The sequence below is a fragment of the Mauremys reevesii genome, linkage group 1 (assembly GCF_016161935.1).
Source record: "Mauremys reevesii isolate NIE-2019 linkage group 1, ASM1616193v1, whole genome shotgun sequence".
NCBI lineage: Eukaryota > Metazoa > Chordata > Testudines > Geoemydidae > Mauremys > Mauremys reevesii.
Window position 1 is genome coordinate 308,249,973 of NC_052623.1, and position 15,292 is coordinate 308,265,264.

Here is a 15,292-nt window from a genome sequence, read left to right on the forward strand (position 1 = left end):
TAAAAATATGTAAGTATGATTTTGGCCGCACTGAAATAAGTGATTTGATTATTTCAAGTCTCTGTGGTTCTCATTTTATTTATATATTTATCCCAATTATATTAGTTGTTTTCCTATTGGCTAAGACAACTACAGCCTACCAAATGATTATGAAGTTACATAAGACTCTATTTGAAGACTATATAATGCCTTTTTTTTTTCACTCTAGCAAGAGAGAGAAGTCTATCAAGATGCAGGTTTGCTGCTTCAGGTTCATTCATGCACGGAGATTTGTTTCAAGACACACTGAAACCTGAAGCAGTGCTGACATATTTACTAGCCCGTACTTCAGAGCTATCAACCTGAGTCGTGAGTAACAGCTACTGTAAGTAGCTTCTGTGTGCTATGAAGAATTTTTCAGTTCCTGTGCAAGCTAATGAATATCAGACTGAAAGTCTTTTTCCTCAGCTTGTCCTGAATTTGACAAATAAGTCAGATCCAGTTGGAAGACAAGAAAGAGATGAGCAATTAGCTCAGTTAGAGATTGCTGTGTTGGGAGTAATATTTATGACAGCATCTGTGGGCAATTTTATTCTCATACTGGTACTGTGGAGGAGAAGAAAGAAGTTATCTAGGATGTATGTATTCATGCTTCACCTGAGCATAGCAGACTTAGTGGTAGCATTTTTTCAAGTACTTCCCCAACTAATATGGGATATTACAGACGTTTTCATAGGGCCAGATGCATTGTGCAGAACTATCAAATATTTGCAGTTGTTGGGCATGTTTGCTTCTGCTTATATGATAGTGGTCATGACAGTGGACAGATATCAAGCAGTATGCTATCCCATGGTCACTTTCCAAAAGAAAAAGGCTCTTTGGAATGCTGCCATTTGCACCAGCTGGTCTATATCACTGCTTTTTAGTCTTCCACAAGTATTTATCTTTTCCAAGACTGAAATATCTCCAGATATTTTTGAATGCTGGGGTGAGTTCATCCAACCTTGGGGCTTAAAGGCATATGTAACTTGGATTTTTGTAGCTATTTTCTTCATTCCCACAGCTATCCTTACCATATGCCAGGTTAAGATCTGCAAAATAATACTAATGAACATACATGTGAAAAAAAGGAATGAATTTGAAGCAATAAATCAGAAGCAAGTCCTGCCATTCCAAGCAAGCAGTACTAACTATATTTCAAAGGCTATGATCAAGACTGTAAAAATGACAGTGGTGACAGTTATTGCATATGTCCTGTGTTGGGCACCTTTCTTCATTGTACAGTTGTGGTCTGTATGGTACCCCAGTGGCGTTACTGAAGGTAAGATACTCCTTTTTCTTATCAATAACTATAATAGACTACCACATTGCTACTTTTCCTCTTTATATATACATATTATTTAGGTTCAGCTATGTGTAATCATTTTATGTATGATTAAATTTGAAGGATTAGTTTGTTTGCATACTGTATTAATGATGTATAGGGCCCTACCAAATTCAGGGTCCATTTTGGTCAATTTCACAGTCATAGGATATTAAAAATCATAAATTTCATGATTTCAGATATTTAAATTTGAAATTTCATGGTTTTGTAATTGTAGGGGTCCTGACCAGTGTTCCCTCTAATTTTTCCCACAGATGTGTGGAATGAATTTTGTTATGTGCACCAATATGGAGGTGATGTATGACACATCACTTCCATATTGGTGCACATAACAAAATTCATGTGGTGTAGGTGGGGCAGAGGGGCTCGGAGTGTGGGAGGGGGATCAGGACTGGGGCAGAGGGTTGTGGTGCAGGGGTGTGAGGGCTCCATCTGGGGGTGCGGGCTCTGGGGTGGGGCTGGGGATGAGGGGTTTGGGGTGCAGGAGTGTGCTCTGGGGCTACAATGGGGAGAGAGAGGACTCCTCCTAGCTCTCTCCTGGCAGCAGCATCTGGGCTGAAGGGGAGAGGTGCCTCTCTATGCTGCTAAACTCTGGGGCTGAAGCCATGGGCTAGGCACCCCTCCACCAGATGCAGCAGGTCTGGGCTGGGGCTGAGTTGGGGACAGGGGAGGGGTGCCCCCATATGTGCCAACTCCATGGGTCCTCCAGGGCTGGAGCACCCACAGAGAAAAATGAGCGGGTGCTGCTCAGCAGCACCCACCAGCAGCCAAGCTTTCCCCACCCCCAAGCACATCTCACCTGCTGGCAGCCCCGCTGACCAACTCCTTCCCCTCCCTCCCAGTGCCTCCCGCCTGCTCACCGTGAACAGCTGTTTCACAGTGTGTAGGAAGCTCCGGAAGGGAAGAGGAGGAGGTGAGGAAGAGACGGGAGCAGAGCGGGGGCAGGAAGGGGTGGGGGGTAGGGATGGAATGGGGGCAGGACCTGGGGTGGAGGGCAGAGTTGAGCACCCCCCAGGTTAGAGGGGAAGTCATCACCTATGACACATGCCTTCCCCGGCTCTGGCAGGTCAGCTGCATGGGTTCCCTGAGTGCCTGTGCAGCACTAAATAGGTTGCTGTGCAGCTGCACAGCTTACAGGGAACTTAGGTCCTAACCCAAAAAGGAGTTGTGGGGGGGTGTCACAAGGTTATTGAAGGGGGGTTGAAGTACTGCTACCCTTACATCTGCGCTGCTGCTCGTGGAAGTGCTGCCTTCAGAGCTGGGTGGCCAGAGAGCGGTGGCTGCTGGCTGTGAGCCCAGCTCTGAAGGTAGCACCACTGCCAGCAGCAGCACAGAAGTAAGGACGGCATGGTATTGCCACCCTTATTTCTGTGCTGCTGCCTTCAGAGCAACTGCCGCTCTCTGGCCGCCCAGCTCTGAAGGCAGTGCAGAAGTAAGGATGGCAATACCGCAGCTCCCCTAAAATAAGCTTGTGATCTCCCCCCCAGCAACCACCTTTTGGGTCAGGACACCCAGTTTGAGAAACACTGGTATCTCCTCATGAAAGCTGTATAGTATAGGGTAAAAGCACACAAAAGACCAGATTTCACGGGGGGAGACCAAATTTCACAGTCCATGAGGCGTTTTTCGTGGCCATGAATTTGATAGGGCCCTAATGATGTACAATAGCTGGTAATGTATTACACTGCATAATCAAAAATCATCTTGGGGGTTACTTAATGTGTGTGTGTGTGTACACATGTACAAACATATGCTTTCAATAAGGCTTTTTTTCTGCTGGGAAGGCTAACCAAGATAATTAGCATTTAATTATTAGTAAACAACACAGTCAAAATGTTATGAATTTTATCTGTACTAGCAAGAGATCAATATATATATTTAGAGATTTTAGAGATTATGGAATTACTTTTTTTGTATATTAGGGAAATTAAAGGCAATATAGCATTTTAGCTTTAACTAATTAATAAAATAATTATTCAAATTAATAAAATAAATATTTCTGGTTTACTATTTATAACACCAACTCTATTAAACTTCTGAAGTGTTTTTGAATATTGAAAGGTTCTTAGCTGTGAAATATCTTCAGTGAACTATGGAACAATTACAAATTGTGTAAGGGCTGATATCTGTAATGAAAACAAAGCTAAAATACAAAAGAATAAAATGCTGCACACAATATTAATATTTTCAAAATTATATTGCTACTCCTTTGTTAAAAACAGACTCCCTATCAACTTCATTTCTAAAGTTCAGCTGTTGAAAGATAAAATACGGATATAAATCGGACAAAATTATACTGTAAATTTATAAAATTAGACTATAATTTTGTCTTCTGAAAAGATCTCATGTTATGATCTTTGTTTTAAAAACCTCTTGCTACATGTATTCATTTCTGAGATGGTACAGCATTTACATAGATTAAGGTAAGCAACTACATTAACATTTAGATTTATATGGGGTAAGAAGAGTTATGCAAAAATATCTATTCCTGAAATACATCTTATGCATATGTAACTACAATGTATTATATACTGTAGATAGCTACAGAATTACACTTGTTTATAACCACTGAAAAAACTGAAATCTCCAAATGTTATTTTAACTTTTTCTCTATTGCAAAATGCTAAACTAATCCTACAACAATTAAGGCAATTAATTTAAGAACAGGAACATCAAAGACAGGGCCAGCTCCAGGCACCAGCATTCCAAGCTGGTGCTTGGGGCGGCAATCTGCAAGGGGCAGCAGTCCCTGTTGTTTTGCCCCCAAGCAGCGCGCTGAATTGCTGCCACGGAGGGCGGGGGCAGTCCGTGTGCCCTTAGGGCGGCAGGCGCGTTTCCGCGGTGGCAGCAATTCGGCAGCAGCTTCTATGTTTAGATGTCCGGGGAGGCTTCAGCTAAACATAGAAGCTGCCACCGAATTGCCACCGCCATGGAAACGCGCCTGCCGCCCTAAGGGCACACGGACTGCCCCCACCGCTCGTGGAGGCAATTTGGCGCGCTGCTTGGGGCGGCGAAAACTGTAGAGCTGGCCCTGATTAAAGAGCATCAATTCATAAGAACATTACTACTTTCTGGCATGTCTTATTTACACTGGTATCTCTCCAATTCTTTCATTCCAGGTGCAGCATTTACCATTATCATGCTCCTGGGGAATTTGAATAGTTGTGCCAATCCGTGGATTTACATGTATTTTTGTGGCCACATTCCATATTGTGCCAAAAAGCAGTCAAAAAACATCTCAGCTCAGGAAGAATCTGTGATCACAGGCAGCATTAATTTGGTAGACAGGGAACCAGAAGAAAACCTAACTTGTGTATAAATATACACTTCTTTTTGTTGCTTTGATACATTAATTACATTCAACTTTTATGTGAATATTTTATCCCTATCCTTTGTTATCTGAGGAATGGAGTGAGTTGAAAAATTGTCCTTCCCTGTATAAATATATTTTTCTTAAATATTGTAGCATGCACTGCATTACAAGAATTCCAGCATTGTGCAAGCCTGACTTTTAACAGTTACATTGCACTATAAAATTCATATAACTATTGGCAAAGATATGTAGAGCTATTTTATATACTTCATTTTTGCCTACAAAAACTGCTTTCTGTTCTCTAATTTTGGATTGCCAACTAGTAGATTTCTACAAGACTGATGACAAATTGTGATATTGTTGAAAAGGAGAATCCTATAATTAGATTTGAATGTGTGATATTGAAATTGAAGCATGAATAGTTCAGGAAAAATTTGAGGGAAATATTTGAGAAACCTTGAGAAGGCAGCAGAAAGTCACTAAAATCCTCTGTCAGCTTTAATTAAACACTTTATAACAGGGGTAGGCAACCTATGGCATGCATGCCAAAGGCGGCACGCGAGCTGATTTTCAGTGGCACTCACATTGCCCGGGTCCTGGCCACCGGTCTGAGGGGCTCTGCATTTTAATTTAATTTTAAATGAAGCGTCTTAAACATTTTAAAAACCTTATTTACTTTATATACAACAATAGTTTAGTTATATATTATAGACTTATAGAAATAGACCTTCTAAAAACGTTAAAATGTATTACTGGCACGCGAAACCTTAAATTAGAGTGAATAAATGAAGACTTGGCACACCACTTCTGAAAGGTTGCCAACCCCTGGTTTATAAAAATGTGTCGGTCCTGGGGAGTTAAATGTCACAGTGTCTTTATACATTGCTCTTGCAGCTCTGGACATCTGCTTTAGGTTCAAATAACATCTTGGGTCACAAGTGCTCAGGCACTATGGTAATGTTCCAGTATAAGGAGAATGGTGACCTCATTGTAGTTCCCATTTATATATAATACAAAACCACCACATAGGACTAGATTCTCTATCAAGTCACCTGGTGCACAGACAGGTGTGCAGTGAATTTGCACCCTATCTAAACAGACACAGTGGGTGACTTTGAGCCATTTTTGAATTCTGCATATACTTGTGCAGAGTGCATTCAGACCTGTCCTGTCTCCTAGCACCCATCTGCTAGCACTGAATGTGCATCTAGGACAGGCAGCTTGACAGGTAATTTCTGAACCATATAGCACTCTATGGGCTTAGTAGCAGAGGAAAATAAATATTTCACCTTCATGGTAGAAATGAGTCTCTTACCCAAGTATCTTTACCTAAATTGCTATTTGCTGGCTGAAGTGTGGATACCCTATGCAGATAGGTATTTCTTCCCTTTTTCAATGTCTGCAGTCTATTCAAGAGAGCATGGACTGGAATATTAGTAGGTCTGTCACACGCCAAGACAGAGATGCATTGACAAAGGATCTCTGGGGATGTTTACACATCATCTGCCTATATTATGTCTAGCCCAAATCAGTGCTATTCTTCATTTTTATGAGTGCTAGCTAACATTCTCAAATGTTCAGGAAAAAAACCTATAGAAGTGTACTTGACACCTGCTCTTTTAATATTCTAAGACATAAAGAGAGAAATAAGAGCTAGTGGGTATTTTAAGCACAAACTGTACCAAACACCTGGACCAAATCCTGACAAGTGCTGATATACAGTGAGCTGATGTACACTGGCTTGATGTGTGGGGTATTGATTGTATTTCCCATTAGTGACTGGCCTCAGTGATGATAGCAATATACTACTTATAATTAGTGGTGTTCTCATTTATCTCAAATTGCAGATGTCAATATTTTGCAGTGAAGGTCCAGGATTCAGACCCCACAGATGACTGGGTTTCTATATATGCAACCACTGAATGTCTACAACTCTCAATAAAATCAGCTCCCAGTGAGGATCTCACATGATGATTTAACCCTTTGGTTGTATGTTTCTGTCCTTTCTGTTTGGTTTTATTTCAGCTTGTTAAATTTCATATAACATCAAAATATTCAAATGAATATAAATATATATTACAAATATTTCTGTAATTAGTTTTGTCAATTGGATTTTCAGAAAAATATGTATCATTTTCAGTCAGTTTAAATTAACTATAGGTAATATCTGCACATAATCTGAAATATTAATATTGAAAAATCTATTCCTAAATGACATTTGGTTGTTTTTCTTTGTTGACTTTTTGTTTGTTTTTGCAACTCAGGCACAAGGATAAACAATTTATTAAGAAAAAATGAGAATGATAATTGGAAATCATTTTTAAAAATACCTCATTAGATGCCCTAAAAGCCACAATCAAGGAAGAAGATTGTACTGGTTAAAAGAACACCTGGTTTAGAGGAGAGGTGAAGGAAGCTAAACAAATAATTTAATAAAATAACAAATGGAAGAAAGGGGAAGATGATAGTAATGAATATAAATCAGAAATTAGGAATTGTAGAAAATTGATAAGGGAAGCACAAGGACACAAAGCGCAATCTATGCTCAACAGCGTTAAAGACAATAAGGAGTTTTTAAAATGTATTAGGAACCAAAATAATCCTGACAATGGTATTGGCCCATTACTGGATGGAAATAATAGAATTATCAATAATAAGGCAGAAAAGACAGAAATGTTAAATAAATATTTCCATTCTGTATTTTGGGGGAAAAGATTATGTAATCTCATTATATAGGGTTGATCAAACTCTTTCCATTTCACTAGTGTCTCTGGAGGATGTTAAACAAAAGCTACTAAATTTAGACATTTTTCAATCAGAAGTTCTAGATAACTTGTATCGAAGAGTTTTAGAAGAGCTGGCTGAGGAGATTGCTGGAGCATCAATGTTGCTTTACGATAAATCTTTGAGCAGTGGCAAAGTTCCAGAAGACTGGAATAAAACTACTGCTGTGCCAATTTTTAAAAGGATAAATGAGATGACCTGGCTAATTATAGGCCTGTCAGCCTGACATCAATTCTGAGCAAGATAATGGAGCAGCTATTATGGGACTCAATAAAGAATGAAAGGAGGATAATGTAATTAATGCAAATCAACATGGGTTCATGGAAAACAGATCTTGTCAAACTAACTTGATTTTTTTAATGAGATTACAGGTTGATAAAGATAATAGTGTTAATGTAATATACTTAGACTTTTGTAAGGCGTTTGACTTAGTATCGGATGACATTTTGATTAAAAAATGAGAAATTAACCTAGTATACATTAAATAGATTAAAAATTAGCTAATTGATAGGTCTCAAAATGTAACTGTAAACAGGGTACTATCATCAAGTGGGTGTGTGTATCCAGTGGGGTTCCACAGGAATCAGTTCTTGGCTGTACCCTATTTAACATTTTATCAATGCCCAGGAAGAAATAGGACTAAAAAAGTTTGCAGATGACACAAAAATTGGGGGAGTGGTACATAATGCACTGATATATAGCAATTTGGATCAACTGGTAAATTGGGCACAAGAAACATTATGCATTTCAATATAGTTCAATATAAATGTATACAGCTAGGAACAAAGAGTGTAGGCCATACTTAAAGGATGGGAGACTATCATGGAAAGCAGTGACTCTGAAAAAGGTTTGGGACTTGTCATGGATAATCAGCTGAACATGAGCTTCCAATGTGATGCTGTGGCCAAAAGGGCTAATGCAGTGGTGGGAAACCTGTGGCCCGCGGGCCACATGCAGCCCATCAGGGTACTTTGATTGCAGACCGCGACATGTTTTGCTTCCCGCAGCTCCCATTGGCAGGAACGGTGAACTGCGACCACTGGGAGCTGGGGGAGGCGCTGTTCCTGCGGATGGTCAATGTCAGCAAAATGTCTCACGGCCTACAGTCAGATTACCCAGACAGGATGCATGTGGCCCACCACTGGGATAATGTGATCCTTGGCAGCATAAACAGGGGAATCTTGAATAGGAGTATAGAGATTATTTTACATCTGTATTTGGCACTGGTGTGATCACTGCTGGAGTACTGTGTCCATTTCTGGTGCCCACAATACACGAAGGAGGTTGATAAATTGGAGACGGTTCTGAGAAGAACCATGAGAATGATTAAAGGATTAGAAAACATGATTGATTGAACTCCATGAGTCTATTTAGCTTAACAAAGAGAAGGTTAAGGTGTGACTTGATTATGGTCTATATGTATCCACATGGGGAACAAATATTTAAGAATGGGCTTTTCAGTCTAGCAGAGAAAGGTATAATATAACCCAATGACTAGAAGATGAAGCTAGACAATTTCAGACTGGAAATAAGGTGTTATTTTTTAATGGTGAGAGTAATTAACCATTGGAACTATTTACCAAGAGTTGTGGTGGATTCTCCATCACTGACAATTTTTAAATCACGATTGGATATTTTTCTAAAAGACTGCTCTAAGATTTGTTTTGGGGGAGTTCTCTGGCCTATGTTATACAGGAGGTCAGATTAGATGATCAAAATGGTCCTTCTGTCCTTGGAATCTATGAACCTATGTTGAAAATGCTACATATCTTTTCGAAAGTCTCAAGTTTTTGTTTTTGTAAGTTATATTAAAGTAAGTATGCCAACTGTACAAACATTACACAAACTGAGTCAGATCCTTGGCTGGTGCAAATCAGAATAGCACCCGGATCATTCAGTGGAGCAGTTCCAGTTTATACCAGCTGAGGACCTAGCCTGCAGTATTTAAAAGAATAACTTCAGATGGCTGCTTTACTATATATTTCATATATTCATAACTGGATTTACAAATAAACTTGTGGAACTAGATTTTCCAAGCTACAGTAACTCAATGAGTCCTGCCGAAGAAACTTCCTTTTTATCCCTCCATTTGGGAGCAATATTAACTTTTCATATTTCCGATGTTCTGATCACCCAAAGGGAATGAATTTGCCACAACTTATTAAGAGCAGAGGTGACCCTGGTGCCTGGATGGGACACACTGAGAATGTCACAATCAGGGCAGATGCTCCCCAAATCTGGCAGATTATACTACAATTAGATTCACCAACCAGTATCAAAACTATGCTCCTTTGTTGCCACACTGCTTAACAAGAAGCTAAACAGTTCTTTTTATGCATTCCAGCCTTGGCTCCCACCTAGACAACCAACTCTAATATAGTGAGAGGTTATTAAAATCTTATTCACCATAAATCATCAATCCCAAAATATCAGATGCATTACTCCCCAGGCCAATGAATATTTCAGATCATACCCAAATATATGCTTACAGCCAATCCTCAATAACTAAATCTAAGATTTATTAAGAAAAGGAAAAAGAAAGAAGAGAGCTAAAATGGTTAAAAGATCAATATACATACAAATAACTTTCAATGTTCATAGATCAGGATCACAGCAGTGATGTTGTAGCTGCTGGTGTGTAAAAGTCTCTCTGGAATCAATTCAATGAGTTATAGTCCAATAGACAGTTCAGGTGTACAATCTGTTGGAATTTCTCCAGCAGAGTTCCAGGATAATCCAGGTATCCACCTGGAGACCTCAGTCCTATGGCTTAAACCTTCCCTGTTAAAGTTGAAGCAGACCTGAGATAAAAGGATCAGGCTCAAAGGTTTCTTTTATAGTTGAAGCAGGGTGGGTGCTGACAGGAAACTCTACCACAGTGGGCTTTGATGAAAGTGAACCCACAGTTTGTGGTCTCTGTTCAATAGGTCCTTTCTCAAACAATGCCTTTAGCAATAGCCATTCAAAAAATCAATGCAGTTCACAGGTTGTTTGCTCTTTGGAATTACAAACTTCCAGGAGAGATTAAGACAATAATTAATATTATTATACCACAAATCCCATCTAAATGATAATATTCCCTTTTGATCTCAGAGTCAATAGAATACAGTAATGAAACATTATAAAACAGGAACAGGATTTAGCATCTACAATCTAATTAGCTCACATTGTTAGATTTCTAATAGGATGCAGGTAAACATAGACATATTTAGCACTTACTCTTTGATTCTCTAACAATACAGACAAACAAGTTAAATATTCTAATCTACTTAGCATGGCTTTGATAACTATCTACAAGGAATGGCCTTGTTCACCATTGCAATACCCTTTTGATATGTTCTTAAGCGTTGTTTACAGGTCAACCAGCTTGCTGATTGTTTAACCTTTGCTGGCCCAGTGCTACAGCAGGTAACAAAGATTCAGTGTTTGTAATGTGTACAACAAAATAGTCCATCAGTGTTTTTCCTCAATGTTTTTATTTCCTGAGGATCAATGTCATCTCTAAAATAACAGAAAAACAAAACAAAAAAAATACAACAATCAAGTTTTCCACTGCCAGAAAAAACAAAATGAACAAAACAAAAAACAACAATCTGGGTTATTCCATCAGTACTGAAGTGCCAAGATTACAACTATAATTACTCCCACTTCTGTTTCCTAAGCAGCTGCTTTATAGAGTTGTCTGTTCTTTTCCTGGGGAATCTGATTGGACTGCAGTCTCCAGCCTGCCTCATTATCTTACCCCAAGTACTGGCATTAACTCTGTTTGCTGATGAAAAGGTTGTGACCCTGAACACTCACGCTGAATGGTTTCAGAGTAGCAGCCATGTTAGTCTGTATCCGCAAAAAGAACAGGAGTACTTGTGGCACCTTAGAAACTAACAAATTTATTTCAGCATGAGCTTTCGTGAGCTACAGCTACAGAAAGCTCATGCTGAAATAAATTTGTTAGTCTCTAAGATGACACAAGTATTCATGCTGAAGTGACTTCTCCATGCCATTCAGTTCACTATTCATGTGATCACCCACCGAGCTTTTTACCAGGAACCTGATATAATCCCTCATCTAATCCCCTGGACTTCAAGATGTACCTCTGATTTTGTGGGGCCAAACACAGTGTACTGTTGCTTCAAAGCTCTACCTACTGTGTGAAAGCACTGTTCAATCATCTTCTAAAGACCTGGTCAGCTGTTGAATCACCTCTGATACTTTGTTTCCCATCCTGGCAGATACACTTATCAGGTGTATGAGCCCATATATGTAAACAATTTAAGGGTGGTTGAAAATATTTAATTAACACTGTTTTTCAATGGAAATTTGGGTTTTCACCAAAACATTTTTTTTCATGAAAAGTGTCTGCTTTGGGTAGAAAATGTACATTTTTTCTTCAAAAAACGGTTCAATTCCTGTTGGAATTATTAATAATATTTTAAATTATTAATGTTAATATGGGAAATCACTGCAGGGAGTGGGGCTGTGGACAGGGGCTGAGGCTAGGAGTGGGGGTGGGAGTGGAGCCAAAGCCAGGCTGCAGTGGGGGTCAGCAACTGAGCCGGTGGCCAGGTGTGGCTGCACTGGGCCGGGAACAGAGCCGTGGCTAGTGGCCAAGGCTGAGGGATAGTGCAGGGCCAGATGCGGAGCCATGCCGAGGCTGGCAATGGGGCTAGGCATGGGGCTGGAAGCTGGGGACTGGAGCAGAGTTGGGGGCAGGGAGGAGCTGGGTGGCTCTCCCTCCCGGGTCCCATGGGGGCTGGCCTGGGCTCACCACACACCCCCGGATGTTCCTCCATGTTCCCCTAAGAGGGGGTGCCCCACACTTTGTGCACCTCTCTCATAGGGTACGAGATACCTGAAGTATAACTCCCATGTGGCATGGCAGCACCATATTTAATTCCAAAATTTTAGTTTTCAGATTAAAGTTTTTAGCTGAAAAATGTTTGGCTTTTGATTTTTCACCAAAGTAGAAATTTTCCACGGAAAAAAATCCCAATTTTCTGACCTACTCTAAAGTAATTCTGTGAGGGGGCAGATAGGCCCCACACTAGCTATAAGAGGGCTAAGGAGAACCTGTGGGCCCAATTGACCCCAATCTACTATACGTGCAGCAAATATCAGGCATGGAGAGGGTAGGTAAAAAGAAGAGATCTAGGCTAGTTGAGTGTTGACTAGGAGGGAGAGCTTTTCTTTTCTTTTCTTTTCTTTTCTTTATGGCAGAGAGCCTGAGCTAGCTTGCCAGTTGGATAAGCCCCTGCTAGAAGAAACAACCAGAGCCTGGGGGAAATATGGACTGTTAGGAGACAAACCCTGAACAGACGGGTGGGGTTGCACTGAAAGTTTGTTGGATGGCCCTGGCTTCAATTGGGGGAATAGGGGGGGAGTTTGTTCCTGATTTCCTTTGGACCTTAATTCCCTGGAAAAGGTAGAACTGAAGTGTGCCTTGGCTGGTGGGGGGGAGGGATAGCTCAGTGGTTTGAGCATTGGCCTGCTAAACCCAGGGTTGTGAGTTCAATCCTTGAGGGAGCCACTTAGGGATTTGGGGCAAAAATCAGTATGTGGTCCTACTAGTGACAGCAGGGGGCTGGACTTGATGACCTTTAAAGGTCCCTTCCAGTTCTAGGCAATAGGTATATCTCCAAATATTAAAATTAATTAAGACCTTGGACAGAGACATACCAATTGAGACTTACAGCTGGCTGAATTGTGCCCCAAAGGGGTGCCACCTAGGCAACCTGGTTACAAACTCCCTTAAAATCAATGGCTGCCTGGCCTATGCAAGGACTGCAGCAAGAGTTTCACACTGTTGCATATTACATCCAGGTCCCTTCTCCACAGTTAACCACTTTTGAAATCAGGATTGTCAGTCAATAGGGACTGTCCTTGCTGGCAACCGCAGACCATAGGAATTTGATGTTTTATTTTTAAAGGGAACATTTTAAATGGATCACTGCTGTCACCTCTCAGCCTCTATTTTATGTGCATAATGGCACAGTGCTAATGATTGTCGTTAATGTTTCTTTGAAATTATGTTGAAGGTTAGACTTCTTTCCTGCCAATTTTATTACCATTCCTTAGAGTTATGAGCAGCAGACCAAGGTGATGGATGATGATAAACAAGCCAGTTCTTAAGTCTAACAAATATCATGGGATACAGCCAAAATCTTGTTCTTAATGACAACATTCTGTTCTCATCACTAGGATTAGGAGTTGGCCATCAGTATGTACAAGAAACGTACATTATTATAAAAAGATGAACTATACACACAGTAAAACAGGATTGAAAATATTTTGTGTCTCATAGGAGGAAAAGCATAAATTATATTAAACCCAAACCATGTTAAATCTTATCTGCTGGCTCAACTATTGCTACAAGAGGCCTTACCATGTCTCAGTTGACCCAGAAGACAGCCTCCAGATATTTTTTCAAGAATTCTGTGACTCACATTTCCAATGCTTCCCACTTTAGGAAGGAAAGAGAGAATTTGCTGTGGATTCCAGCTCTGAATGAAGCTATGCAGGATATTGCCATTTTCCCTTCCCATTCTCTCTGACCACTGCTCAGTAAGACAAAGCAACTAAATATTTTCTTCTACCAGTAAATCACAGCAAACAAAACACCATCCAGCTTCCAGCTCAAGACTAGAGAAGGAGTGAGACTCCACCCAAAAGGTGTCTGGAATTTCCACCCTGTGTTGCCTTGGAGATGTCATGAGAATAATTCCAAGTTCTGTTGTATCTTGCTGAACACTGTTACATCACAAGTCACAAGCTTTCTGCGAGTTCAAAATTGAAGTTTATATTTCAATCCATTTTCCTGCATTTACTATAATACTTAGACAATCTAAATGCAAAATAAAATTTAGTAACTACATAGTTACAAAGTTTTCTAATAATGTATATCAATATTCCCTACTGCAATTTGAACCGATTAATTGTTGTTCTGCCCTTGGTTAATGAGACTAACTGATCCCCAGCCAATTTAACATCCCTTTACATTCCAGGTTTGAAACTCATTTCATTCCACTTAGTTTCCTTATCTTTATTCAAACTTTCTTAGCCTGTCCTCATGGGTTTTATTTCCAAGACTTTCCTATTTTGGTTGCTGTCCTCTGATTCTCTTGAATTTGTCATTGTCTTTTTATAGCACTGTGGTGCCCCAAACTAAATAGTGATTTATGGTCTTGCAAGTGTTGAAAAGAGGAAAATCACTGAACAGAACGTGGCTGATCATGCAGTATTTCATGATCTGCGAACCTGAATAGGAATCCATGGTGCCTGCTCTGCAGTTTGCTATGGAAAGAAACAATTCCAGATTACTTTTGGCATTCATAGAGCAGCTACATATGGTGGAATGTCACTACTGGGCTCAGGAAACAGGCAATGAGTGGTGGGATTGCATCGTTATGCAGGTAGGGGATGACAAACAATGGCTGTGAAACTTTCAGATGCGCAAAGCCACCTTCCTGGAACTGTGTGCGGAGCTTGTCCCTGCCCTGTGACGAAAGGACACCAGAATGAGAGCTGCCCTCTCGGTGGAAGATTGTGCGGTGATCACTGTGTAGAAGCTGGCAACTCCAGACTGCTACAAGTCAATCGTGAATCAGTTTGGAGTTTGAATCAGGGAGGCTTTGAAGCAGCATTTTGACAATGAGTCCCAATAATATGTCTTTATGTAATGCATTCAGCCAGGCTTTGTTTACTTGCCACATGGAATGACCCTTGTGATGATTACTTCCTGAGAGTAATTTGTAGTCTTCAAATGTGCCAGTTCCTTAGAAAAAAAGTATTTTTCTCAGAAATGGCTGAACCATTTTTGCTGAAACTTTTCCAGAAAA

The 15,292-nt window shown here is 40.2% G+C and overlaps 1 protein-coding gene and 1 long non-coding RNA gene across 2 annotated transcripts; one reads left to right on the forward strand and one right to left on the reverse strand.

Moving 5' to 3' along the window:
• The first annotated feature begins 384 nt into the window (after positions 1-384).
• On the forward strand, positions 385-6,629 carry LOC120386748 (arg8-vasotocin receptor-like). Its single transcript, XM_039506465.1, has 3 exons — positions 385-1,300; positions 4,483-4,774; positions 6,524-6,629. Exons 1-2 carry the CDS (start codon positions 385-387, stop codon positions 4,680-4,682), a joined length of 1,116 nt encoding a protein of 371 aa, XP_039362399.1. The 3' UTR covers positions 4,683-4,774; positions 6,524-6,629.
• A 3,363-nt stretch (positions 6,630-9,992) lies between these two features.
• Positions 9,993-14,155, reverse strand: LOC120386752. The gene is made up of 3 exons (XR_005589902.1): positions 14,051-14,155; positions 13,840-13,917; positions 9,993-10,471 (listed from the first exon to the last, which is right to left on the reverse strand). It is a non-coding gene; the product is annotated as an uncharacterized LOC120386752 (long non-coding RNA).
• Between the last annotated feature and the right edge of the window lie 1,137 nt (positions 14,156-15,292).